We start from the raw sequence: 12,864 nt of genomic DNA, 5'->3' as shown, positions 1-12,864 counted from the left end.
ATTTTTTCACTCAAGTAAAGAAGCCAAAGTTCTCGTTTCATATTTTGTAGGAAGTAGTCTAAATCTGGGAAATTATGCTTTTATTCAGGAACTATCTAATCAAAGTATAAATAAACAAGTTTACAAAGCTGCCAACGCATTCAACGGCAGGTTTGGTACTCAACTGTTTTTGATACTCAGTGCTACAGACATTTGCCCAGTCCTAGTAATGTGTATATATCTTGGTGTATGACCAGTGGAATTTGTTCAAAATATCTATACCATTTAGAAAAAAGTACATACAAATACTCTATGTACAATTACAAATACTTTAGTTGAAATAATGACAATAGTTGCTGAGGTTTTTTGTGATAAGAATCAGAACCAGAAACACTTTATTGATCCACGGGGGGAAATTGTACAAAGAATAAGAATGCTAATACTAAGAATAGTGCTGCTGACTGTACAACTCAGAGGTCTAAAGCAGAGGTCTTCTTGGCCAACAGAAACAAGAAACGAGTAGTTTAAAAAGAGTGTGATGTGTACATTTCTCATAAATGTTTCAGGAGAATTCGTTTAGGAGAAAGTATAACTTTTAAACTGACATGCTACATATTTTTACACTTGCATAACAAATTCAACACTTACTGTAAGTAAGACTGCTTGATTTGGCTAATTTTTCTTGTTTTACAACATAACTGAGTGGACAAAATAATTTAAGAAACAGACAAAAAGGTAGACCAACAACAAGTAGATCAACACTTTAAGTATTGAAGAGATCCCAAGATCTATTCATAGATCTTACACTGGTGACCTCATGTGCTGCCAAAGCCGTGTTGAAATGATGATGGTCATAAAGTTGGGTGCAATGTCTAATAGTTCTTGTTGTATTATTAACTCCCTGTTGAACTTTGCTTTAGCTGTCTGATATTTTACCTGTACTGCAGACTTTCTAATATGACCGTTCTTTCGTAACTCTTGTGTACATGAAAAAGAGCCTGTTAAAATGTCAGAATAAATTGACTTTTGCATTGTATCAACGTCTTGTGTTTCAAATCAATATCCTCCTGAGAACCAAGGGAAAAAAGTGTCTTACAATTTCTGTTTTAGTGTGATTTCCTATCTATTTGGGCCTAAAAAAACACCTTACAATTTTAATTTTTTTAAATATATTTTTTATTTTAATAATAATCTTAACATGATCATAAAATGTAATACATTAGCCTGAAACTAAATAAAACATACAAGTTAGTCGTGGCCCACAGAGCACGACGACTTTGCTGCTCCCTCTCTGCCTCTGACTCTCATCAGATTCTCCTGCATCTTCTTCCTCTCCTTCTTCATCATCATCTTCACCTATCACAGGCTGATACTCATCCTCCTCATCCTTTTCCTCATCTGAAAGCTCCAAATCTGAATCTCCCTCTACTATCCGGTATAGAATCCTCTCTGCTTCACTTCTTTCTCCTACAACAATGTGCAGTCATTAAATACAATAAAATGGTCCTGGTGTCCACTACAGTTGACATTCATTAAATGCCTGTTATTTCAAAACAGAAATAATGAAACTGTTTTCAGATGTAAAAATATTGTTCTTAACATGTTTATGAACAAGAATATATATAATTATCATGGTAAAAATAGCAATAGATAAAGAATATTTGACTTGCCTCTCCTCTTTCCATAAAATGTGGTTGTTGGTATGGCAGCCATCTTGATAGAGGAAAAAAGTAAAGTTCCCAGCATGCAAACCCATCACATGACACATCACTGGAAAGCCCAGGATGTCCCCTACAGAAAACTATAGGACTTGGAAGGGTAACTCCAAATACTTAAGAAAGATACAGGTGAACAAAATGTCCATTATAAAGGACATAAATGAATGGGCCGGGTCTCAGGAGGATATCCATAATTCAAGTCACCATCCCTACATTTATACTGGCTTCTTTAGAGAGTGGATAGTTACATAGGGAGTATATACTGAAGTACTGAAGCTGTGGTAAGCAGAAATAAACAATTTTTCACTGTGTATGACTAAATGTGACTGATCTAAAACACTTGTAGTAACAAAGAGGTTGGGGGGGGGGGGGTGCGATGGTAAAGAAATACAGTTATGAAGGCTAAACTGACGCTACCTCTGGCATTAAGACTGTGGGTGTGGCTGAATTAGATTGAGGTTAATCTTCGACTGCATGAACTAAAGCTTGTAGGCTCTTGGTCTAGAAGTATTGTCAACCTTGTCACTGTCTCACTAAAAGCAGCTCAAGTCTTGGAAAGGGATTGCAAAACAGTTTGTGTGGTTTAAGAATGTGTAAGCTTATTCTTTATGTAATCTCACTGTTGTTTTTACCCCAGCAGGTTCAGCACAGAGTAAACAAAGTTTCTTACGAAAAATCACGCGTATATGTAAAAAACACATCCAAAATGCAGTGACGCATGGTCTTGGTTTAGATGTGCCTCACTCATCAATCCTTATTGGAAACAAAGAGCAAGGTGGCCCTCGTGGGGCATGGCAGCCTTATTGGTTCCTCTGTCTCCATTAGTGGACCTGCAGGGTTGAATGCTGACAACTTGATGGCTTGGTTGACATGACGAGGAGAGGAAAAGGACTTGGCTTGGCATGATGTGTTTGATTAGTGCAGGGGTCAGTCACTGAGCACATTTAAAAAAAAAAAAGAAAAAAAAAGTGAGTCATGTCAATGTTCACATGCCTCTCACGTATCTGAAACAGCAGCTACATGGATGTACATCCATTGCTCGGACCACCATGGTTGATGACAGAATAAAGAGCTCTGCGTGAGCTAAATTTCATGGCTGCAAGGACCTCGATAGTATGTGCTGGCCAACGTGTACATGTTTGAGTTCTTTTGTCTTGGAGATTATTAAAGTCAAGTTACTGGACATACTGGATTTTTACAGACAATTCAGTTCAATTCTGTAAAACTGTTTTGTTAAACATTTTTAAATGCAGTAAGGCTTCGGTGTGAAACATGAACTGCTATGTTTAGCACGGCAGACTGAGACTACATAAGGTTGTCACCAGTTTCACATGTCACACTTCCTGTAAGTGATGCAAGAATCAGTCTCAATATTTCAGAGAGGAGCCCTCCATGCCCCCAGTTCCTGCTTTCATTCAAGGGACATCGTGCCAGACCAGCAGCAGCATAAAATCCTACAACTGTTGAACTTTTAATACATCCTGGAACAACACAGCTAACGGGGTACTGAAGCTATCTGTGTAAAGTCAATGGTAAGTACATTTTAATTATTACAATTGAACACAACACTACAACTTGGGAGTGATTTGTGATTGAGAAATGATAATGACGAAGCCGATAAAAACCAAAAAGCCAAATAAAAGGCGTTAACAATGCAAGCTCTTACCTTCTTGATTAAACTAAAAATGTTTTTTAATTTAATATATTTCAATACTGTGTAATTTCACCCCTGGGGATCAATAAAGTATTTCTGATTTCTGATATTGCAAAATGTAGCCAAAGACCAGAGGAGAGATGAATGTATGTTAGATGAAACTTTTGACTGTAGTGCTTTAAATATACCGAGTATGTACCTTTGAAACATAAGCCTATTTAGAGTTGCATTTTGAGGAAATAATGAAAACACCAGGTTACATTTCACAACACTATTGCTTTTTTGCTCAAACCTTCAACTATTTCCTCATTAGAGGGCATTTCTTCAGACTGTATGCTGTGCATCTCTTGATAAAAGAACTTCCTCTGTTTTAGCTACAAAGACACAGCAACCTGCCAGAAGACTGAAGAAAACAATGGCCGTCAATTTTGTAAGCCTGATTTTCATATGGCTGCTGTTGCCGACAGCAAGCAGCGCAGTGACACCTGGCCAGAATCACAACTTCACTAACGCGATGACAGGTGAGGTAGGAAAGTTCACGCACAACCAGCTGACAACGCAGGAGACGTCCAGATATAATCCACTCTCAGAGGTCTCAGGTCGTAACATCATACAGTCTCCAACAGAGGAAAAAACTACAAAACCCAGCACTAAACCTTCACTGCAAACAACACCCATGATGGCATTCTTACCAAATATTCAAACAGCAGCAACTCTCAATCCCACATCATCTCAGATAAACAGCTCAACAGAAGGCATGAAGTCCACGACAGAAGTCAAATTTAAAGTCCCAACATCAGCAACAACGGTGGTAACCAATCACGGCAGCAACCCAACCACAACCACTAGAGTACCTCCAATGCTAAGCAGGTCCACCCAAACCCAAGACACAGGAAAGACATCGACCTCCCAACTCACCAGTGATAAAATGACCCATCCATCAACACATCCAACACAGTCTTCGAACACCACATCTACCAAACCTGTTGAAAACAAGTCTACAAGTACAAGCCCAGTCACGGGTGGTGATGCGATGCAGTCCACAGGTTTATACAGAACTTCAACGGCCACGACAAAGACACCATTCATCCACATCACCAAGGCGACGAAAAGACAAAATCAGCCAGACAAAAATGCAAAGTCCAAAAAGGGAACAAACCACAGTAGAGCAGTGGCAGGACTAATAGGTGGGGCCCTGGTATTGATGATGGTAGGATTCCTGGCCATCTATATAAAGAAACGAAAGCTTCAGAGTCAGCAGATATCAACTAGAGACTGGGCCGGTCCTTCACCATTTCTAGATGGTGGAGTTGACAATGGCCAGGTAACACTGAGGACATCTAACCGAATTTCTCTCTCCAGCATTCTGCCTCAGAGGCTGTCCAAAAGGTTGTCCTTGCTCCCAGAAACAGACGAGGAGCTGGAGGACATGACACCAGGTACTACATTTGGAGATAAAAATCAAGGGAGAACATTTGGTTGTGAGGTGGATGGAAATGATGCACAAGAAAGCAATGGGACTGCTGCTGCTGTTGTTGTTGTTCCACAAATGGAAAGCACAGGAGACGCTCCAGAGACTGCTAAAAACTGACTTTGTGTTCTCTTCATGAGTGAACAACCTGCTGTCCACAAATGACAATTCTGGAGGTTGCAAACCGTGAGACCATCTTGAAAATCCCCCTAGTCAATCTGGAGCTGTGGAAAATAATGTGGTACAACTGAATGATGGCCTTGGGCAACCTTGAGTGAACTCCAAACCCCCCCCCCCCCCCCCCCCCCCCCCTCTCAACGCATCTACTTTCATTGGTTTCTAGGCAGCAAAAACTGTGACTGGTAATACAGGAAACTGAGAAACTTGTTATTGTTTGAGGAAATCATGAGAAGTGATGCTTATCTAGGTCTCTGCTGTGTAACATGTAGTGTAATGTAGCAGTATATTAACACAAAAGATCACTATTAAAGAAAGGAAAGATTTTATAAAATACCCTCAAGATTTTAAACTATATCATTAACAGAAAAAAAACCAAAACTGTTTTCATTAACTGTGTCTCATCACAATGTAAAAATGTCACAGAGAACTGATGAGTGTAAATCTAAAATGCTTTCTTCCCCACATGTTCTCTGCCCTCCGCGACCTGTGGAGAAAATAAAGGCGCATGCAGGCAACTTCGTATTCATCTTGCAGCTGATGGAAAAGCAGAAGGATATGTGGTGACGAGAACAAACAGTAATACTTGCAGTACAGCACAGGGGCCAGCATACTATTTAACATCTGACTAACAGCTGTGAATACCATAGGCTAAATACAAACGTTTGCATTTTCTACATCTTGGCTTGGACTTGAAAAAAGGGCTGACTCATGTTTCATCTGTCATAGGAGTTGAAGTCGGTCTCATTGATTCACTATCTGCGGAGTGATGTGGCATGTGCAATTGACAAGGCAGAAGGTTCAATACCCTCTGCACCGCAGCTACGCGTCTTTGAAGTTTATATATCATGTTTCAAAACTTCCAGAAAAATGCAAGCAAATTTCTCAATATCTGACTTTCATATGAGTTAGTCACAACTAATGCTGTTTTGGGAGTCCAAAATATGGTATTACAGACTGTTTGCTTACAAGAGAGTTTTGCTCCTCTAGAGTGCCAGAGGAAGTGTGGGCACCACCATCATAAAACAGAAACCACTGGCCACAGGACTGTCACCCACACACTCTTCCCCAGGTTCAGCACTTTTCAACTCCCAGCTGCACCTATTGCTGACTATCAGGGTCTTTATACTGCAAACAGAAATGTACTACTCATATGAGGCTTTGTACAACAACAAAACTAACTGAAATGAACGACACAAAATGAAAATGTATGGGACGGCAAAGCTGTCAGGCTGATGGGTGTTATATTCTTAAAGGCCAGTCTACAGTGAATCCACCTCTATGTGTTAGAGGTATGGCTTCACGGAGTGCTTTTTAGTTTAATTTGCAATTAAGGGCTCATTGGAAAGGGGTAAGGAAGGGGGTGGGAAGTGAAAGATAGGAGGGGGTACTGATCAGTGCTCCGGTGGGATAAGGGTTAATGGTTCATATGTTAACTGCTCTGTCCAAGTACATGGTTTTCATAATGTGCCATTTCTAGGCTAAGAGTCATGGGAAGAATACTTAGATGTATTTACTCTAGTTGTTGGTAAATTGGTAACAATCCTGATCACGAAGCTTTTGTTAAAATGTCTGTAAATGTACACTTGTTGTTTTGTGTTTCTTTTGCTCTGTCTTGTTATCTGAAGAGAATTCTGAATGTTAAGCAACTGAATGTTGGTTGTGGTTTTGGACGGCACATTAAAAAAACGAACCCACTACCATGCATCAAATAATTCTACCGCCGTAAATTAAATGGTCGCCTCAAATGAGTTTAACTAAATCTTGCAGAACAAGAACGAAGTAAATGACTTCACAGAAATCATATTTAGTCTGCTATTTTAGCCCAGCCTAAATGATAGTCATACTTAACAGTCATTTTACTGACACATGCACTATCCTGACAGTAGCCCATGAGCTGCCCCTTTGTTTATATTTTATCTACAGTGCTTAACAAATGTATTAGACCACCTCCTAAATTAACAGTATTGCTGATTACCAAAATATTTGATGTTTCTGTAATGGTTAATCCACCAGTATGTGCAAGCCAAGCAGTTTTTGACAGATTTCTAAAATATTTGTGTTTTCTCAGGTGGTCTAATACATTTGTTAAGTACTGTGTGTATATATATATATATATATATATATATATATATATATATATACTGATCCACCCGTTAGCATGGCTATAAGCCAACAAAAGTGCTACTGTCAGACAGTACAAGGCAGAAAACCTTCATTCTGGAGTGCCATCATGTATTTGGTTCTAGTCAAAGACCAGTGATTATGTAATGTCTAATGTGATAACAATATATTTCAAACAATAAGTCTTAATTCAAGTTTGTTTTCAATAAAAAAAAAGGGAAACTTACTACAGTGTGTTTTCATCACAATATAACGCAAATTAGATAAGTGTAGCCTCAATTGGCCTCCAATGTTTAGTTTTATGACGGCCTAAGACAACTGTGATCACATTTAGGAAGTTGCCTATTTACATATCCAGCAAGCACAAAACAACCTTTTCTTATTTTAGCTGTGGTCTGGTCTAAAACATCTGGCTCTTTAGCTGATACACGCTCAACTATGTTCACCAGCTAGTTTCTGACTGTGTCGGTCTGCCGTTTGCTGCTGGACAAGTAGTGTGCAGTGGTTGAGAGCAGCTCTCATAGAGTACAGTATATGTGCCATAAAACCAAAAACAATGAGCTAAAAGAGGAGAGAGAGAGAGCTGTAAAGCATGCTGTTGTCAGCACACACACACACACACACACACACACACACACACACACACACACACACACACACACACACACACACACACACACACAGACCTCCAGCTCTTGCTTGCCTCATCAGCAGCAGAGTGGGCCGGCTCGCTGCTGCAATTCTCTCCCTCTCTCCCTCTCTCTCTCTCTCTCCCCCTCCCCTCTATGCATCTCTCCTCCAGACCTCCAGCTGCACAGCGGTGAGCAGGATTGGGGCCGGCGCTAGCAGGCAGCATGTTTAGTGCCACGCCACAACATCCACAACAGCCGGAAAAAAGAGCTTGAGACCACCACCTTCCAACAGCAGAGAACCAATAAAGCACAAAGGGGAAAAAAAAACAAAACAGAACAGCTGGAGCTGGAGGAGGAGACGACGATAACAGGAGAAAGGGAGAGATGACAGACCAGCATTAGAAAGGATGAGGTGAGTGATTTGAAATGGAAAGATAACGAAAAACGTACGACCTATATACACCTGATGGGAAGGGCAGAGAGCCATTTCTTTCCTGATCCTGTTAATGCAGTAAACTACTCCCTGCTCTGTCACTATGCAGATTTCTCCTTTTTAGTATTCCATGAAGGCATTGACAAAAGTAATATTACAGCATTTAAACAAACACACACGGGAATTAATGAATCATAGCACAACATCAACTGCCATCACCAACCGAATAGCACAACGGCGTGAGGGAAATTTCTGGAACGCATTTCGAGGGTGTTAACATGTCCCACAGTGCCGTCTTTGAAAATACAAACACGCGTGGACCTTTAGTCTTTACCTCAGGACATCTGCAGTTGCGGACACACAGTAAGTGTAATGTCCTGAATGAATCGAGTCTCACTGCAGCACTCTGAGCTACAGTCCCACTGGCAGAGCTTCAAGCCGGTTGGCACTCAGGATGACTAGCACCCTTATAAAATGCATCAGGAGCAGAAATCCAAGCTATCTGTCCCACCTCAGAGCGCTACTGGTCCTGACAGGGTTTGAAGGGATGTGTTCACATTTAAAATAATCAGACTGCTATCCACTTTCTGCTGCAGTTCACATGTATCAAAGGCTAATTGTTCTCAAATTGTTGATTCAATAACACACTATCAGTGGTATTACACGGCGATGACGAGCTCAAGACTCACATTACTCATATACAGATGGGTGACAAGCCAACATGAAGTGTCTTAGTATGGAGTCAGGCCACCATGAGCCACCGGAACAAGTTCAGTGCTCCTTGCTAACTCTGTGGAACTCTGTTGGAGGGATGAGCACCATCCCTTCACAAGATATTGCCTCATTTATGTATATGTCCTTTATTTAATCAGGTAATATCATTGAGATCAATGATCTCTCTTTTGCAAGAGAGGCCTGAGTCCAGCAGATAGAAAGAGAAAAAACTAACATAGCCAGACATACAGCATCAGAGACAGTCACAGACATCACTGAATACATTCATATGATATAATTTGGTCTAACGGAGACGGTGGTGGAGAGCATTGTCCGACACGTTGGTCCAAAATCTTCCATAGAAGAAACTGGGTTGAGATCTGTTGACTGTAAAGGCTGTAGCATTTGATCCACATCATTTTCACACTCAAAGCATTCAGTGAGCCCTGGGGCACGGAAGCATCTGCATTTGATATGTTTCTCCTCCTCTTTTATTCAAGTTTTTCCAAGAATTTGTCTGTAGCACAGCTACTGCAGGATTTGGTCAGAATGGAAGTGATTGCAAGCAAGTGCCAGAGGGAGGGCAACTTTTTATGAGTGTGATCAATAATAATGCTGAAAAGGTTGACTGTCATGGATCCCCAAAGACAAGACCATGAAAGATATTAGACAACATAAATCTAACCTCATTTTAAACAAAAACAAAATGTAAAAACTTGGTAGCCTACCAGGCAGCTAGCAACATGTCATAGTCACATTCTATATGTTTTCCAACAGTTAAAAACAACTCCACTGGATACAACTGCAACAAAACTCAAAAGTGTAGTGAGGCACAGCGGTTCTTTTGAGCTAAATGCTAAAATTTAGCATACTAACATTCTTGTAATGCTGCAGTTCAGCAGGTAATGTCAATATGCTAACATTTGCTAATTAGCACTAAACACAAAGTACAACTGACAACTAATGTGGAATGTCATTAGCTATTCTGCTATTTAAATATAAACTTAAGTATGAGGAGAAGTCATTAGGATTCAAAGTCTGGGAGTCATGAAGGTGTGTACCAGATTTTGGGCCAATCCATAAAATACATGTTATGATATTTCATTGGATGATTGAAAGGTTTGACCTGATTAAGGTACCAGATGAAAAGTCATTAGGATTCATCATGTGGGGACCATGATTGTCTGTACAAAAGTTTATGGTAATCGATCCAATAGTCCTTGAGACTACTTGGCTAAAACAATTCCAGCACACCAGAGGATTATCTGGACCCCTGACAAGCAATGGGATACATATAAGAATTCCAGTTCCAGAGTATCAAAATGGGACTCTGCGCTAAGATCAGATCCTTCACGCATGAAACGGTGTACACTTTTCAACCAGTTCCCATCATTTTCTTTTCCTACAATCAACTCAAGATGTCTAACCTTATATTCAATGCTTCTCTGTCGTTCTGTAGAGCCCTGACCATGCCTGCCTGCTCTGCCTCTCTGCTCTGCCTGCTCCTCCTGCTGCTGTGCGGGCTGCTGGGAGGTTGGGTGGTGTCCATCTGCCCTCCCGTGTGCTCCTGCAGCCGGGGACACCGCGTGGTGGACTGCTCCTCGCGAGGCCTAACCAAGCTACCGCCTGGTCTGCAGCACAACATCCGCTTTCTCAACCTTTCTTTTAATAGGTAAGCAGCTGCGACTCTGCATTGTTACTTGGTTACAGGGCTGCTCTTGCACAATTACTGGATGTCTGTGCATGTAAGATGTACCACAAGGTACAAAGTCCGTTCTACAGCCATAACGCAGGTCCCCAAAAATGATTATTATTATTATCATCATAGGATTAGGTTTAGACAGGAGAGATATCTGGCCAGTGTGTGGATGGTAAAATGGCTGGACAGGTAAAAAAAAAACTGAACTTCCTTGCATCCTTACCAATACAATCTTCAGGGACATATGTATGTATAGTCTTTTTTTCTATTTATTTTTGATCAATACTACAGAGTTTGCAAGCTAGCTGTGTTGACTCAAGTAATACTGTGGTGCTGTTAAAAATATGTAGCCTAGACAATGATCTGCCCGAGCCTCAACCATAACTAAATTATAAAGATGAGAGAAGCTCATTAGCAAAATAAATGCTTTCGCACTTGCAATGTAAAGGGTCGGGATGATAACAGTAAATATAGTGTAATGGGGAAGCACTTCAAGTGCATCTATGGAACTGTTTCTCTGTCTTAAAAAAGAAAAGTTGAACTCATTAGTAATGATAACTGGTCATACCTTTCTTGGTCTGCATAAGCAGTAGCTTATGGTGGCTAATGTGCATTTCCCATTATCCCGTAATTCTCACTTATGGCCACAGTGGCCGCTGTTCAGCAAAAGTTACATTTACAGCTTACCTGCTTCTATGATTAGGCTGGTATCATCAGAAGGTCATGTTTTTTAAATATTACACTCTTCTGACAGCTTGCAGGGTCTGGACAGCCAGCTCAGCCCCTATGCCCACCTGCGAACCCTGGACCTGTCCTACAACCGCCTGGAGAGCCTGCCCCTGGCCTTGCCGCGGTCTCTGTGGGACATCCGAGCAGCGGGGAACCATCTACGCTCGCTGGACAAAAATGACACGGCTTACCACTGGAACCTGAAAGTACTTGACCTGTCGGACAATGAGCTGGAGAGAGTGGTCTTCATCAACAACACGCTGCCAAGTCTCCAAGCCCTCAACCTCAGTCAGAACAGGTTTTGGACTGTGCCTACAAACATGCCGCACAACTTGGAGAGCATCGATTTGTCACATAACTATCTGGCGCAGATCCTGCCTGGATCACTGGATCGGCTGCCAAGGCTGGCTCAATTCTATTTGCATGCTAATCGCTTCTCCTGGTTGTCTGAAGGGATCTTTGACAAGCTGACGGGGCTGGAGGTGATGACTCTTGGGGACAACCCCTGGGCTTGTGAAGAAGAAGAAAACATAACAAGGCTCCTGAGTTGGGCTCAGCAGACCCGTGCAACCATCTTAGGCTGCCCCTGTTATACAAGACCCATCTGTGGGCAAACCCATCTGGCAACACCAGGGAGGGAGTGGCACTCTGCCCTGTTCACAGAGCCACCACTCTGGGTTAACAGCAGAGGTGAAGGGCATGATGGTCAATCGCCTGCAAGGACTGCAGAGGTCACGTCTAATTACCAAGTGAAATCTGCCCTTTTTGAAACAGGAATATATCAGGACAAAAGGGGAGTGAATGAATCTGGGGACCACATGGTGTTTGTCTGGACATCTTCCACAAGTTTTGACAGCTTCTCCACGCACACAAGCACAACAGCAAGCCCACGGTCTTCAACGAAGAAGCCCAAAGTAACTAACTCACGGAATAAATGTCACGGACTCCTTGTCGAAAATCAGACTGTCACTCTGACTATTTTAGTCATGACAACAGCATTCAACACCTTCTGAACCACCTTGACTGGATACAGAATACACTACTGACTGGATTACTTTGGACAGTGAATGTATGACCAAGTAACTCCACTCAGAACCTCCATTTTCATTTCCCTTGTAAAAACTGTTGCGACTGTTACTGCCTTCTGTCACTCATCAAGTTCATCTAGCTCAACATGTACAACTCGCCAATGTCTCAAAATCTTGTACACTAGATGGGACTGTATAAACCATCAACACAGAAAACGACTCAAAATATCTGAATATGTGGTTCAACTGGAGTGATAATGTCGTTGCTCAAATCTCGGTATAATGCTTGCACGCTGACAGACTGCTATGCTCTATGCTTTCTTCATAATAGTGATGCTTGTGCTACATTTGGTGCTCCTCGGCCATTCAAAACAGGACTGACAATGTACATTACATAACATTCCATAGCCCCTATTTGCACAACTGGCTTCAGTCTGTCACAGAGTAGTAAGGAACCTAAAATATCTACACCACAAAATAGGAAAAAGTTATCGATAAAGGGCTAG

At 41.4% G+C, this 12,864-nt stretch overlaps 2 protein-coding genes across 5 annotated transcripts in view; one reads left to right on the top strand and one right to left on the bottom strand.

Annotated features, from left to right (window-relative positions):
• Positions 1-12,864, bottom strand: part of nf1a (neurofibromin 1a) — a 74,584-nt gene that overhangs the window by 17,156 nt on the left and 44,564 nt on the right. The gene's annotated exons all lie outside the window — the stretch shown is intronic.
• LOC139285352 (oligodendrocyte-myelin glycoprotein-like) lies at positions 8,163-12,343 on the top strand. Its single transcript, XM_070905915.1, has 3 exons — positions 8,163-8,167; positions 10,362-10,574; positions 11,356-12,343. The coding sequence occupies exons 1-3, from the start codon at positions 8,163-8,165 to the stop codon at positions 12,341-12,343; spliced, it is 1,206 nt and encodes a 401-aa protein (XP_070762016.1).

Source organism: Enoplosus armatus, chromosome 5, assembly GCF_043641665.1.
Source record: "Enoplosus armatus isolate fEnoArm2 chromosome 5, fEnoArm2.hap1, whole genome shotgun sequence".
Classification (NCBI taxonomy): Eukaryota; Metazoa; Chordata; class Actinopteri; order Centrarchiformes; family Enoplosidae; genus Enoplosus; species Enoplosus armatus.
Note: the sequence above shows the minus strand (reverse complement) of the source record. Positions and strands in the feature narration are given on the sequence as shown.